The sequence below is a fragment of the Gobius niger genome (assembly GCF_951799975.1).
Source record: "Gobius niger genome assembly, chromosome: 22".
Classification (NCBI taxonomy): Eukaryota; Metazoa; Chordata; class Actinopteri; order Gobiiformes; family Gobiidae; genus Gobius; species Gobius niger.
Window position 1 is genome coordinate 15,679,334 of NC_136873.1, and position 15,845 is coordinate 15,695,178.

Consider the following 15,845-nt stretch of genomic DNA (forward strand, 5'->3'; position numbering starts at 1 on the left):
TGCCCTAAGCCAAACATCCCTTTAACTTTCCACTGTCACATAAATTCCAAGCTGGAGAATCATCAACACTCGTCAAGTGCTTTTATTTCATTTCACAAGTTTCAACAGAACTCATTTCAAAATGGTCAAACGAGCAAACTAAATGTTTTGACTTGAAACAAAAGTGATTCATGAATGAATAAATAAAAGTTGATATAAAAACAAAAAGCGTGGAAACTTAGTGCAATATGTATATTTTTTTTAACGTAAAGAACAGAACGGTGCAGAACGTCCAAATCAAAAGCTTGAGTCAGTCTCTGGTCGAGGACTTGGCCGGCTGCTGCGCCTGGAGGAAGAGAACACGGTTTAACTCATTTAGAAAAGCACAGTCAAAGGTTGGTAGTGCCGAGGACTTTAAAGCTAAGTCCACCATCAAAGGAGAATTTCTCGACCCGACCCGCGGTGGAACCTGCGACCCGTTCATCACTAGTACCCAGAGGTGGGAGTAAGTCACTAAATGCAAGTCTCGAGTCAAAGTCCAAGTCGAGAAGGTCCAAGTCCCAAGAGAGTCCAAGTCAATCGGTCATGGGCTCAAGTCAAGTCAAGTCATAGCTTTTGTCAAGTCAAGTCAAGTCTTGCTTTAGCCGTCAAGTCACCTCAGGTCACAAACGCCAGCGTGTTTACTTTTCATGTGTTTAATCTTGAAAATAACAAGTGCTTTCTCAAGATTTAGATTTTGAAAATGTTGAACAATCTCATGGATTTGGATTTAAAGTCTTAATTAATGAATTAATATTTAATCACCATAAAATTCAATCTATGTATATTTTAAATGCTCCAGTCTATAGATACAGACTGCGTCTCATCATAGAAGGGGGCGTGGCTTCGCCGAGGGGGAAAATAGAATCTTTAGAGAAACACAATTATCCACTCTTTTTAGCCATTTTCTGGTGGAATATCAACTTATTTATCACATAAATAAAGTCAAGTGTAAATCGGGCCCATGTGGATATTTTCTCACAGCAGATTGTTCAGTAGAAGTGAAAAAACGGCAGTTGTAGCTCGCGCTAGCTAACCGTTAGCATTAGCACGATGCTAACATGTAGCATCAAGTTAGCATTCTCCGTTTTTTAAGTATTTATGGGCTGTTGAACCACTTTGCTCCTCCCCATGTCTTTGTTTCTTTATTTAGTAGAAACTATATTTATAATTCAGCATTTGTTAAAGTAGTTTTTGAATAATTAGAGAAAGTTTAGATTTTTCTCCCAAATTGTTTTCCCCCTTAACTGTTTTCAAGCATGACCATATATGGGCGATTCCAGAGATGCCGTCTGTATCTATGTACAAAATTACTGGGACAGCATTTTCCTTACAGTATGAAATATAAATGAAGAGTTCATTTGCAAAAACAGATAAGTGCCATTGAAAAAACTCAGCGTATGCTTCAACATTTCTCTTTACATAACAGTGTTTTTCATTACCCGATTTGTTTCAGTGCCATAAAAATATTAAGTCACTTGTTCTTTACTAAATTCACACAACTTCCGCTTCATAAGTGGCATCTGTTGCTTTTGCAAATGAACTTTTCAAATATAAAATAATCTTTTTATTTTTGTTAGTTTCTGGCAGTTTTTCTGTCAGTGGTTCCCCTGTAATGCCCCGGCCCCTGTATACTCGGATTCGCCCCTGCTCAAAGTAGATTCCGCGTAGGCTCTGTGCAGATGCGTAAAAGAACCTCTAAATGCTGTAAACTTTGTGTGAACGACTTAAAACATCGAAAAAACCTCAAGATTTCTGTTGATTAATCAGCTCTTACGCATCGTGGTTCTGGAGGCTCCGTCTGCGCTGTAGGTCCAGCCCATTGTTTCAAACGTTTTCCTGTCCATAAATCTCAAAACATAGATGCGGCGCTTTTACGAAATGAATCCCGATCTTTCGACAGTTTCACTCAAATAAATAATAACTATAAAGTCACAGCGAGTCATTGAGAGTCAAAGCTTTGGTCAAGTAAGTCTCAAGTCCCGAAAATTGCGACTCGAGTACCAGTACCTGTGTTTAAAGTGACCGACTGCGAGACGGCGTTGTACTGACCAGGTATGAGCCGGTGTGGAAGCCGCACATGTACCACAGCATCAGCATGTGGGAGGTGGGGTCCAGGGCGGCGCTGGGCTCTTTAGCGCCGAACGCCCAGAACGGAGGGGGAGGGGGCACGTAGGGCGGGCCGTCCTGCAACAGCACAGCACAGTCAGAGGAGCGCTCCACACACACGAGATACTTTTATTCAACGGATTTCGGAAGTGAGGAATTCTACAGGAATCGGTTCAAATTCCACACAGATCTGATTTAAGGTCCAAACATGATTCTCTCCTATAACAAAGGTTTGGTGTAGGGCTGCTCGATTATTGAAAAAATAATAATCACGATTATTTTTGTCATAATTGAAATCACGATTATTCAAACGATTATTTGTTGCCTTTAAAAAAATCCATCAAAAAAGTGACAAAAATCCAGCAAAAAAGTGACAAAAATCCAACAAAAAAAGACAAAAATCCAGCAAAAAAGTGACAAAAATCCAACAAAAAAAGACAAAAATCCAGCAAAAAAGTGACAAAAATCCAGCAAAAAAGTGACAAAAATCCAGCAAAAAAAAGACAAAAATCCAGCAAAAAAGTGACAAAAATCCAGCAAAAAAGTGACAAAAATCCAGCAAAAAAGTGACAAAAATCCAGCAAAAAAGTGTCAAAAATCCAGCAAAAAAGTGTCAAAAATCCAGCAAAAAAAAAGACAAAAATCCAGCAAAAAAGTGACAAAAATCCAGCAAAAAAAAGACAAAAATCCAGCAAAAAAAAGACAAAAATCCAGCAAAAAAGTGACAAAAATCCAGCAAAAAAGTGACAAAAATCCAGCAAAAAAATGACAAAAATCCATCAGAAAAATTACAAAAATCCAGCAGAAAAAGACAAAAAGACAAAAATTTAAAATTAGAAAAAAAAAAAAAAAATTGAAAAAAATTGGAAAAAAAAACCCCAAATTGACAAAAAATTGAAAAAGAAAAAAAAATAGAAAAAAAAATATTATAATCGATTTTTTGCGATTATGCTAATTTTGTAATCGTTTACTGTTGTAATCGAAATCGTAATCGAATTTCGATTAATTGAACAGCCCTGGTGTAGGAAGCAGAGGTCACGTGGGGATTAAAAACACCAGAACCAGGAAACATTGCCAGATTTCAGGTTCAGTGACAGCTGGTTCCCGGATGTGTGTGGATGAGAGTGTTGTCGTTACCCCGGGGACGTGAGGAAAGGGCGGCGGGGGGAAGGAGGCGAATGGCAGAAAGGTTGGATTGAAGGGTCGGTCTGAGGGTCTCCTCTCCTCAGGCTCTCGGTCCTCTCGGCTCTGACTCGGGACCCGCTCTTTGGACGGCTGTGGACACAGGCACCACAGAACCTTAGGGATTCAGGACACACTCTGGGGAAATAAGAGATCACTGCGGAGATGTTTATCATAATCTTATCTGTGATTTGTGAAGGGATTTTACAATATTGAAAGACCTTAATCAGGGCTTTAAAACAAGTCCTCCCACAACGTTCTAGGCCTCAGGGGAGCAGAGAAATATCGTTCACTAAACCTGAGTCAATATGGACATGCTGCATGTCATTTTACACGCTAATGCTAATGGTATAATGCTACTGCTAACGGAAACTAATCAAAGCTGGGGCAGAAACTAGGATTGAATCACCTGTGCTGTAAATAAACCAGAGAAAGAGACGCACTTCCTTTCTACACAAAAGAAAGTAGGCCTGGACACACACGGACGACAGGTTTCTGTTTACCGGCTGTCTCATAACTGAACCAATCACAGCATGAAATTCACAAGAGAACGTCACTCATGGTGCTGGGCCATATGGGCAAAAAATAAAATCAACATTTTTTTACTCAGTTTGGGTGATATAACTGTAGCTACAATAAGGCCCATTAAAAAAACATAACCCTTTCTTTAAAAATAGTTATTTCTGTTTTAGATCTTCCTTGTCTGCTCTCAAAAGTAAAACCTCTTAATAAACCATGGAGTTTTTAAAAGTGTCTTAGCTTTATCGTCTTCATGCCTCTGCTGTGATTGACAACCGTCTCCATACGAGCGATCGCGATGTCGTCACATCCGTTGGCCGTAATCGGCATTTTACATTTTCATATTTGATAAACATTTTATTAAAATCCTATAATCAGCAAAAACATTGTCCATAAACAGTGCATTGCTTCTCTTGCGCTGTAACAGCATCAGCTGTTGCCGACCATTCACCAAAACATCCGGCGAAAATTGCGGAAGTAAACAATAACAGCGATCGCTCGTCTGGAGACTCAAGGGAAAGGGGCGGAGTTAAATGGTCCGCTCAGAGCAGAGGCAGAGAAAGGCAGAGGAGCAGAGCGGAGGAAAGTGGGAAACTCTGTTTTAGCGGCAGAAAACTCCATTGTGTCCTCTTAAAGGAATAGGCCACCGTTTTTACATACTGAGATATGTTCTTACCTCACTTTAGTCGAGTTAATATATCCCCGTCTGGTCTTTGTCCGTGCGCTCTGTCACGCAAACGGAGCACATACGCAGCCTCTCCCACATGTCACATAGCTCCGAAAAAGCTCACGATAGAAGCTACCAAGCTCTTCCACGTGTTCCCTATTTAAATAAAGTTACGTGAAGTGTTTTCATGCGAAGTATATTTACACAGAAATGTAGCATGTCGATTTTATAAGCAGTAACTCCTAAAGGTTATTGACGGAAGTGAGCGGAGGGAAGTCTTTAGGAATTACTGCGCGGACGTTTTGCTCCTCGTATCATTACGCCTCACAATATAGTCCCCCTTTTTATTTGCTTATAAAATCGACATGTTACATTTCTGTGTAAATATACTTCGCATGAAAACACTTCACGTAACTTTATTTAAATAGGGAACACGTGGAAGAGCTTGGTAGCTTCTATCGTGAGCTTTTTTGGAGCTATGTGACATGTGGGAGAGGCTGCGTATGTGCTCCGTTTGCGTGACAGAGCGCACGGACAAAGACCAGACGGGGATATATTAACTCGGCTAAAGTGAGGTAAGAACATATCTTAGTATGTAAAAACGGTGGCCTATTCCTTTAAAACACAACACACGGTCTTTGTGAAGCAGCAGGTCAGAAAGTCGCTGCTTCTCCACTGGAGTCATTTTGCTACAGAGCGTCTAAAACGCTGCTAAACCGGCCGCACGTTGGGGGACATGGAGCGGCGGACTCGATTTTACGATTAGCCATTTTCCAAAACGTCTGTTTTTAAAAGCATAAATTCATTGAATTAATTTGATTTGTCGCCCAAACCTAGTCACTCACAGTGTCTAATGACCTTTGTAAAGGTTCACACTGTCTTCTTAGGTTGTCATTCAAAGACATTTAGTCCACAACAAACCAGAGACAGAGCCTCGGCGCTCTCTGCTGCGGCTCCTGATAAGCTCCTTTACAGTGGACAGCAGCCCAGGCCAACGCTGATGGACTCCTCTGTTCTTCTCAGTCGTCACGTCAGCCATTTGCTGATTGGTTTTATTTCCCTGTCAATCTGTGCGTGTGAAGCCGAGTGTACACACTGCATGATGTTGGCATCACATGACTACACAAACTGTGTGAATGAAACAAATACTACTCCAAAAATGGACAATAAGACACCCCCAGAGTGTGTCTCACCCAGCTGCCGTGCTGAGGCTCTCTCCAGACCCTGTCCCGCCCTCCTCGCTCCGCCTCTCGTTTGTCTGCCACGTCAGGAACCTCTCTCCTCCTCCTGACTCCGCCTCCAAACGACGGCCTCCAGGTGGCGCCCTGCACAAACACACAGCAGGGACCAGATCACACTTATTATATTGTTGTCCACTTTTCTTTTCACTTTTCCTCAATGCTTGAACTTGGAGGGTTACTACTGCCCTCTCTTGGCAACAGCGGGAAGTGCAGCTTTTTGACCAGACACATCAGCTTAACGACATCGCCAACATGACACGAGCAGATCAATGCTTTGTAGGGAAGGCAGTTTGAGCACTGAAATAAAAGGTATAAACACAGAGTAGAGTTTGGAGAAAAGACTTCAGAACTTCAAACAAAACTTCAAACACAACTACTCTCCAGGAAAGAGAGGAACTTATGCCTGTGGTTGAACACACGTTACCCTCGTACTACAGTATTTGGGGCAGAATTGTTACTCACTGTGATTATTTCATCTTTAAACGGTTCTGTTTGATCAGTATAGTGTAGTTTTATGGGTTAATGACAAGTGAAGAAGCAAAAGTACCGTTTGTCATTAGTGTTGACGTGCTCAAATTATACGATATTTTAAAAACAGGGCAGTGTTTAAGGTTGTGGCTGATACAAATACGGGTTTTTGGAAATGGAATAGACGCACAGATACAGACGGCATCTCTGGAATCGCCCATATATGGTCATGTTTGAAAACAGTTAAGGGGGAAAACAATTGAGAAAAATCTAAACTTTCTCTAGTTATTCAAAAACGACTTTAACAAATGCTGAATTATGAATATAGTTTTCGACTAAATAAACAAAGACATGGGGGGGAGCAAAGTGCTTCAACAGCCCATAAATACACAAAAAACAGAGAATGCTAACTAGATGCTACATGTTAGCATCGGGCTAATGCTAACGGTTAGCGAGCGCGAGCTACAACTGCCGTTTTTTCACTTCTACTGAGCAATCTGCTGTGAGAAAATATCCATATGTGCCCGATTACACTTGACTTTATTTGTATGTGATAAATAAGTTTATATTTTGCCAGAAAATGGCTAAAAAAAGAGTGAAAAATTGCGTTTCCCAAAAGATTTCTATTTTCCCCCTCGGTGAGGCCACGCCCCCTTCTATGACGAGATGCCGTCTGTATCTATTCCATGTTTGAATGGAAGTTTGAACATTGTGAAATTTCCCAACATTTCTAAGCTACGGTTCCAGGAAGAAGTTCTCAAATTTATCGTGAATTTTCTACTCCTTTGCAACCGTACCCAAAACTCCACACTAATGTCGCAGAACCATAGAGCTCGCAATGCTTTGATTTGTTTTGGTATGTACATTTACTATTGCCACTCTCAGGCGTTTGGTCCAAAGACACTTAAGATATTTGAATGACCATTTGACCAACTAGCACTACTTTACCAGACGAGTAGGTTTGCTTGGATTTTTTCTCCCGGACCTCGCACACATCCCCAATGTTCACAAACAAACGTGGTTCACTCATCCCCTCAGGAGGATGAACTGACGGGCGTGAAGGAGCCAAACGTGCCCGGTCCGGTCTGCCGCCGTGAGACCTTCGCTCTGACTCTCACCCTGCCCGTGCGCCCCGGCCCGTACAGCTCGTCCGGGCTCAGCAGGCTGCTCACGTCCAGCTCCTCTTCGACGTCGGCGTGGTCACGGCGGACCCCGCAGCGCCGCCCGTGGACCCACGCCACCGCAGCGGGGTAAGTGAGGCCGTCCGAGAAGCGGGCTCTACAGCGCGAGCCTGCTCTCCACTCCTGACACTGCAGCACAGTCTGGCACACACGACAGGGGTTATGCAGGCGGCATTCCAGCAACACAAGGGTCACAGCGTTTTAGACGTACTTGTATTCAGGTGGAGCATTTGCACTCCGACTGTTCAGGTGTTTCTTTTACTGCCGTCTTATACTGCCTACTTTTACAGCCCACGGTGCAGCGAACTGGAACCATGAGCTGTTGACCTGTTCGACAGTGACCTTGCAGTAAAGTTACTGTAAATGCTCTAATATAGGCCGGGGCCTTAATTGGAACCAGGCCTTAATTAGAGACAGGCCTTTATTTCTATTTGAGCAAAACGGACGACCAGGAAAACGAAGCAAAACGAGATTTGTGTCCATTTGCACCTAAAATATTAGGTTCATTTATTAATGAACATTTCAAACCCTCTCCCAGCGGCTGGAACATTGACGCCTTTTATTTTGTCGGGACAACAGGAAGTGTTTCGTTGCTGTTAGCGGAGCTTTGACATCAATGTCACTGCAGGTTTCTGTTTCGTTTTTACCGCGGACCGGATTATTTGTTGTTATCTTGTGTAAAAGTTGAGTTTAGACGGAGCGTTTGTGTTTGTGATCGATCATGAGACTGACCCGAGAGAAGACGAGACGCTCGCGCTGATGGGAGGAGTTATTTTGAGGCGGGACTGACCTGCACACGGAGCAGCTGGACGTGCTTTGAAGACAGGATGGAGACTTTATTAAAACCCTGGAGGGTCACACAACATTTGTTGTCTGCCCTGTTTCTACAAATAGTCACTGGAGGTTTGAAAAGTGGCTAAATCTGTGTCAAAGTTACACTCGGATCAGCTCCTCCGCAGCGTCCCCCATCGGCCCGGGTTCCCGTTTGTTTACTTCCTGCACGTGAGTTTTCATTTACACGAGTATGAGACAAATTCCTAACATGGGGAATATTTCTACCGCTATAGTTTCTAATAAAAGCCCCGGCCTGTTTTAGAGAACGGCTTTAATTTGCCTCCGCCACTAATGGAATACAGGCCAGTATTAGAGAATTTACGGTGTGAGTTCAACACTGCTTTGACACAAACTGTTCCAAGCTTCAAGCAGCAGAAAAAAAGACCGGAGCTATTCCTGTGTGTGTGTGATTGGGGTGAAATATGTCTCTCAGTCGCAAAGCAAGACAGTGTTTGCTTTACAGAAATAAATATAGTACAAAAGAAAAAGTCCAAGGCATTCAATCATGTCACGCTTTTCATCAACAGGGAGATCCTTTTTCTTTCCTATTTCGTTTGAAAATGATGGTCTGCTTAATAATGTGGAACGTCCTTTTTCAGTAGTTTTTACCTTAACTGGACTAATCATCCCAGGCTTCTGAGACGTCAGTGATTCAAAGAGCCCTGAGACACAATACCATCCATGAGTTTCATTGAAGAAGTTTTATTTTTTACCTTTATGGCACTGAAATACAATTTGCATAATAATTTGGAACACGGTGTAGAGGGAACCAGGTCTGTCGGTAGAGACAGCGAAAGAGAGAGAGGGATGAGATGTCGAGGAAATAGCAACTTATTGTGAAGTTTGCCCTATTTGGAGCTCGCCGTGCGCCTTTTGATCCCCGACAGCGGCCCAGTCCAGTATCAGCCATCGATCTATGCCCGAATGCCAACAGCTGATAAGTCCATAATAAGTGTCATTCACTTCACTGTACTTCAGTCAAACTGTTACAAAGGCTATAAAAAATGATACCAAATGTCCTGACTAAAGCAGTGGCGACTGGAGTCAGGGTCCGCACTTCACAGACCAGTGTGAGGCGGCCCCTGAAGGTAAGAGCAGGGGTGAAACACACGCTGCAGAGGGTTGGGGATCTCGGCCTCCACTCACTCAGAGTGATACGCAGCAGCGTTTTGTCAAAAATAAAAGAATATTTTGGAATTCAGACGATAAGTTGATTTTAATCTTCACGTGCGCCATTATTTTTCCACTATGTGCTGAAATATTTTACTTGTTCATCTTTAATTGGCAACACCAGCCTTTATCGCATCAATAAAATGTAGCCAAACAACAGCATTTCATGGAAATTAAAATACACAACTTGAACCATGCTAACCTGCTGGGGCACCTCTAAAAGGCACAGACTGTAATTGCAGGAAATGCAGTCTGTTCAGTAAAAAAATTCAGGTGGAGCAACACCATTTAAACATTTAAATTCACCGTTCAAGGTGTAGGTGACTTTTTTCTGTCATAAGGCCCAGAACATCTAGCAGTGCCCCTGGGTCCGACGTACCTGAGTGGTCTTGGGCTGGAGCTCTGGCGGTTTGAGTGTGCTCAAAGGCAGGTCCTCCTCGTTTCCGTACCCCTCGAACCGGACCCTGCAGCGCTCTCCCTCTATGGACTGGATGCTGGCAGCATACACCCTCCCATCCTCTGACCACACGGCCTGGCACTGGGCCCCCACGGTCCACTGAGGCTGAGCACAAACAACATTACAAAGTGCTACACTGGCAAACCCATGACCATGAGACCTTTATCATCATATTATTAAAACTAGGGCTGAACGATTCATCGCATTTGCAATTTTAGCGCGATATTACACAACGCGATTTCGAAATCGCAGAGGCACTTTGTTTCATTGAGAGGATCCACTCCGCGCTCCACCACAGGCTTTTGTTTACTTCTCAGTCTATTTAAGGTGTGCGGTAGATCGTGGTTGTACTGTGAAAATATCAGCGTGTATAAAGCAGCCACCGCTCAGGACTATTGCCGTTTCCTCCGTTAGCATTGCGTTAGCTGCAGCGCTACACGCTCTGATGCTCTGATCACAGAAACTTTCCTCTGGAGTCACATGTCTCTGCCTCCACACAGATGAAGCTGAGCCTGAGCTGATGTTCAGAGTCCTTTGAGTCTCACTTTGAGGCTTATGTTTGGGAATGTTTTGGATAAAGATAAGAACTTATCTCACAAACACTGACTAAAACACAAGAGCAAATAGCAAGAAATTATTTAGGCTATTTACCCCCCAAAAAAATTCAGTATATGATTATTGGAAATTATGTAGACTATGAGGACTATTTGAAATTATATTCCATGTGATTATAAAGGACTTAAGAGTAAGTAATGCTTTATTAAATCAGTCGTAAATATTTAAATGTAGTGCAACAAAAAGTTATTAGCGGAAAATCGCAATAAAATCAAATCGCAATATTGAAAAATTGTTCAGCCCTAATTACAACTAAACCAGACTGCAAACATAATTTCAGAGAAACCTGTTACAAATGTGCGCTGTGAATGATTTTTTTTTTTTAATACTGCAATACTGGTGAGTGGTGACATGTTCTTTTTTTTTCTTTTTTATAAATCATTGAACCCAAAATTGCGGCGTCCTTTGTCTCACAGTTGCAAACAAAGAAATACACTGATATTTTTGACACCCTTTTACCTCCAGTTTGACCCGAACAGTATCTATGTGATATAAACATGCAAATATGTGAGATGAACCATTTTCATATTATATGTAGATTACACTAAGGCAAGCAGAAGAAGTTTCACACAGAAAAAATACTTTGAATTATTTTCCTAGATCTTGACCTGTAACATAACAGAAGGGTTTAACAGTGATCTCAGTGGAAGTCTATGAGCACAATCAAAAACAATCACAAAAGTCAATCACACCCACTTCATATTTAAATCACAGAATTCAGTGCCTTTTTCTATCACCTACAGTTCCTCTAGTGACAAAATGCTTAGGGATAAACATGAAGAGACTCTGACAAAAGTACAGAGATCAACCAATGACACAGATCGACCAATGACAAAGATCAACCAATGACATGTCGTCAGCGGACAGGCCTTCAATAATCCTAATTTCCAGCTCACAAAAAACCCAACACTCGCATTCATCGCCCTGAAGCGTCAGACACTGGCTCGTCATCTCCCGAAGCATCACTGAGAAGGCGATCTGAAGCCACGACCTTGACTGGAGTCTGTTTGACTGTAGTTAAACTCTGACACTTAAACTGCAGAGTACAGGTGAAGACTCGAGAACCTTTACCTGCTTCTGTAGTTACAGTCTGACACTTAAACTGCAGAGTACAGGTGAAGACTCGAGAACCTTTACCTGCTTCTGTAGTTACAGTCTGACACTTAAACTGCAGAGTACAGGTGAAGACTCGAGAACCTTTATCTGCTTCTGTAGTTAAACTCTGACACTTAAACTGCAGAGTACAGGTGAAGACTCGAGAACCTTTACCTGCTTCTGTAGTTAAACTCTGACACTTAAACTGCAGAGTACAGGTGAAGACTCGAGAACCTTTACCTGCTTCTGTAATTAAAGTCTGACACTGCAACCGCGGATGAAGACCCTCGTGGCTTCAGATCTTCTCAGTGATGCTTCGGGAGCTGATGGTCGGTGTCTGAAGCTACGGTACGATAAATATGTTGGTTTTCTTGACTGGAAATGTCTTGTCAGTGTCAGCTTTCGCCTTAAGCCATATTTAACACAGCTTAAACTGTAACATTTGGACTCACTGTGCAATGAAACCGCATTATGTGCACATTGATATCACCCAAAAAGCATCAGGGATTTTTGAAACAGTACGTATCAAACAGTACGTTTATATTCTAGAATAACTTTTCTGAGAAGCAGCTTTATCATCGTTATCAGGTGTTGAAAAGTACCAACAAATGTGTTTTGAATCATTTCTTTAAACATTTTTTTTGTCATTCATTAAAGTGTATCGCTGTCTGACAATTTTAACAATTTTTGCAAAAAACGGTGTTGCTTTTAAAACAGTACTAAGTAACCACCAATTACACAATGGACATATATTTTTTCCCTCAATCTTGGCTGTAAATACTTTAAATGCTATTTTCGAGAATTCATAAAATATGTGCTATAATAGTGTTTCATTTGTAGGTTTGTTTTCGCCTGTTCACCCAGCCCAACACCCTAACCAAACATATATTTACAAATGGATCCTTGGCATTGATGTTGAGTCTCACCTTAGGCTCTCCAGGCTGGGCTGCAGTGGGGATGGGCGCCTTCGTCTCAAGAAGCAGGTTTTCTATAGGGGGTGGAGGACTGGCATGAAGAGGCTCTTCTTTAGTTTGCACTGTGGTTAGACCTTGACATCTTTCCAATTCAGGCGCTGGCTCACAAATAACCTTTAACAAAGAAAGGAAAATTACAACAGCTCACGGACCGTTCATTATATTCCAACCCAGGTGAGTTTGTCAAATATATTACAACATACCAGTGTTAATTTTGACAACATATTTTAATTAATCGTTTGACAAAAATGTAATTCGATTTTAGTCTAGTTTTAGTCAAACAAAATATCTTCAATTTTAGTCTAGTTTTAGTTGACTAAATCTAAGACAAATTTAGTCGACTTTGCATTGATGATATTCATTATAATCATATTTAATCTTGTTCCTCTGCTTCATGGAGCTGCTCCACATGAACAAAGCTCAGAGCTGATCCTTTGGCAGAGAATTTACATGATCTGAGGCTCTTTCAGACGCTCAATACAAGTTTGGATGATTTTAGTCTCTCCCTTTCATTTTTATTTAGTCTTATTTTAGTCGACTAAAATATCTGGACATTTTAGTCATAGTTTTAGTCTCATGAAAAACTTTTAATTTAGTTTTAGTCCAATTTTAGTCGTCAAAAATATCACTTTGACTAAAATTAAGACTAAATATTTTAGTCGACGAAATTAACACTGCAACACACACGATTAAAGCACTAAGTAAACCCATAAAGCTGAAATAATGACCAAAACAACTAATCATAAGTCATTTTAACAGACTAGCCCAATGAAAAATAAATATTGAAAGATATTTTATAAAAACTGAACATTTCTTTTTGTCACACAAGTTGCAGAATTAATAACCAAGTTGATTTGTGCATCCAACTTGCAAACATGCTCTACCTCTGCAAATTCCAAAAAACTGTACGCTTCCACAGACAAACAAATGAAAAAAAGATTAGCACGGCTCAAGTCAATAATAATGCAAGAATAATGGGTTGTAAAATCCCCACCAGTGTTAATTTCGTCAACTAAAATATTTAGTCTTAATTTTAGTCAAAGTGATATTTTTGACGACTAAAATTGGACTAAAACTAAATTAAAAGTTTCTCATGAGACAAAAACTATGACTAAAATGTCCAGATATTTTAGTCGACTAAAATAAGACTAAATAAAAATGAAAAGGAGAGACTAAAATCATCCAAACTTCTATTGAGCGTCTGAAAGAGCCACAGATCATGGAAATTCACTGTCAGAGGATCAGCTCTGAGCTTTGTTCATGTGGAGCAGCTCCATGAAGCAGAGGAACAAGATTAAATATGATTATAATGAATATTATAAATGCAAAGTCGACTAAATTTACTTTTAATTTTAGTCGACTAAAACTAGACTAAAATTGAAGATATTTTTTTGACTAAAACTTGACTAAAATCGAATTACATTTTCGTCAAAAGACTAAGACTAAAACTAAATTAAAATATTTTGTCAAAATTAACACTGATCCCCACAGACTTTTGGACAAAATTATTATTAATTTAACAATGGCAGTAAATCAGCTACAGTAACAAACTAATCACTAAATTTCCCAAATCGAAGATTAATTCAAAACTTTATTTATCAAAAGGTTATAAAAAGTATCTGCAGTTCCGCACTATGTTCAGTAGAAAATAGCGTTCGGGAATGTGACGTCATATCGCTAAGCATTATGGGATTAGCAGCCATTGTAAACTAATGGAGATTTTAGAAGTTAAAATACTGGAGTTATTGTTCACATTTAAACACTTGGAGACCACAGTGTGTTAGATTTATTTACCAGCAGTAACTCAGCAGCTAACGGAGTCGTTCCACTGGTTTTTTCTCCACTTTTTGTACTGTTTTTAGCTAATGTTAGTCTATGGAAATGTATGCTAACAGCTGCAAAGATGGCGGATCTCCATGGTAACTGTGGACATTCCCGAACTGTATACATGCAACATTCATTCAAACCCTGTCATGACATTAAACTCTTCACCAAGTCTGAAGAGATTTGTAACGAACTTTTTACTTCCGGCACCGGGAGGAGGGCGGGACAACTCACTGATCACAATAATAATGTCCATCTAAGTTCATATGTATCATAAACTTGGGAGGGTAACGTTCAAGTTCACGAATTCACAACAAGTCGTGACCAAAATGTTACAATCATTTCATCATTCATCTTAATTTTTTACCTTAGATATAGTTATTTTATCCTCAAAATCATCAAGCACAGAGATTTCCACGGTGGTTGTCCCAGTGTCAGTCTCCCCCTGAGACAAAAACACACGTTAGCTTAGCGTGTTTCATTAGCATCAGCTCCGCAATGGTAAACTGATGCACGCCAAAGTACACAAACTACAGACTTTTTTATTTTCATCTCTGTTTGTATTTTTTTGGATGATAATAAACATACCGACTTCGCGACTCCGAGAAGATTCCCATTCCCAATCATTTCGGCCATGCGGTCACGCGTCAGATTCAGAAACATTTGAGGTGAATGTGGTTCGTTCACACCATTCACGCGCTGCAGCGGAAAAAAGCGCCGCTGCGGAAATGCGCTCTTCAGAATAAAAGCTAGAAGTAGAAATGAAACAAACAAAGAAGCAAAAACAAAAAACGACAGAATGCAAAATAACAGTATGGCTCCTACTATTACTCATGTAAGCCACTTTTCTGTGTTGTGGCTACAAGGAAAGGAAGTATGCATCACGGTTTTATGGTGCTCTTATTGTGAAAACCGGAAGTGAGCAGGAGAGTTGCGAAGGAGATTGTTTTTGCCGGCCTAACTGAGGTGACGCCGAAGTAAATAAAATATTTCCTACAAAGTTTATGCTGTCGCCTTCTAAACCAAGGTCAAGTCCTCATATTTTGATAGATAAGTAAATAAATAAATAAGGATTTTTGATCATATCAACCTCTATCATATCAAAACACAGACTAAATACAGTAGTTGTGTACATAGATCAGATGTTATAATACTGTAGCAGCCAAATCATAAAAGTAAATTATCCTCTTAACCCCGACATGAACCGAGCACATTTTTACAGTTGGGCTTTACCCAAATCTAAAAGCGCCTTGAAAAAAAAGTGTCAAAATAGCAACAAAAAATAAACAAGGGTGAAAATGCGACAAAAACAACAAAAAAGTGACAAAAGAGCAGTGAAAAAGTGACAAAAACGCAACAAATGAAGTGAAAATGAGGCAAAAATGTGGCAAAAATGTGATGAAATCCCTCAAAAAAGCAATCGGAGAAAAAAGTAAAATAAATAAATAAAGTGACAACAATGCGAGGAAAAATATCCATTTAGATGAGTTT

General features: G+C 40.5%; 1 protein-coding gene across 1 annotated transcript; it reads right to left on the minus strand.

Annotated features, from left to right (window-relative positions):
* Nucleotides 1–247: 247 nt before the first annotated feature.
* On the minus strand, nt 248–15,025 carry LOC306981525 (uncharacterized protein). The gene is made up of 9 exons (XM_079581133.1): nt 14,943–15,025; nt 14,722–14,799; nt 12,483–12,644; nt 9,769–9,951; nt 7,323–7,526; nt 5,689–5,820; nt 3,265–3,402; nt 2,071–2,205; nt 248–325 (listed from the first exon to the last, which is right to left on the minus strand). Exons 1-9 carry the CDS (start codon nt 15,015–15,017, stop codon nt 290–292), a joined length of 1,143 nt encoding a protein of 380 aa, XP_079437259.1. The 5' UTR covers nt 15,018–15,025; the 3' UTR covers nt 248–289.
* Between the last annotated feature and the right edge of the window lie 820 nt (nt 15,026–15,845).

Excerpts from the sequence above, each read along its gene's own strand:
- LOC306981525 (XM_079581133.1), bottom strand. The coding sequence starts at position 15,017 with ATGTTTCTGAATCTGACGCGTGACCGCATGGCCGAAATGATTGGGAAT. Across the intron at positions 12,645-14,721 it reads ATAAAATAACTATATCTAAG|GTTATTTGTGAGCCAGCGCC; the intron begins GTAAAAAATTAA and ends TCTTTGTTAAAG. Across the intron at positions 326-2,070 it reads TCCACACCGGCTCATACCTG|GCGCAGCAGCCGGCCAAGTC; the intron begins GTCAGTACAACG and ends CTCTTCCTCCAG.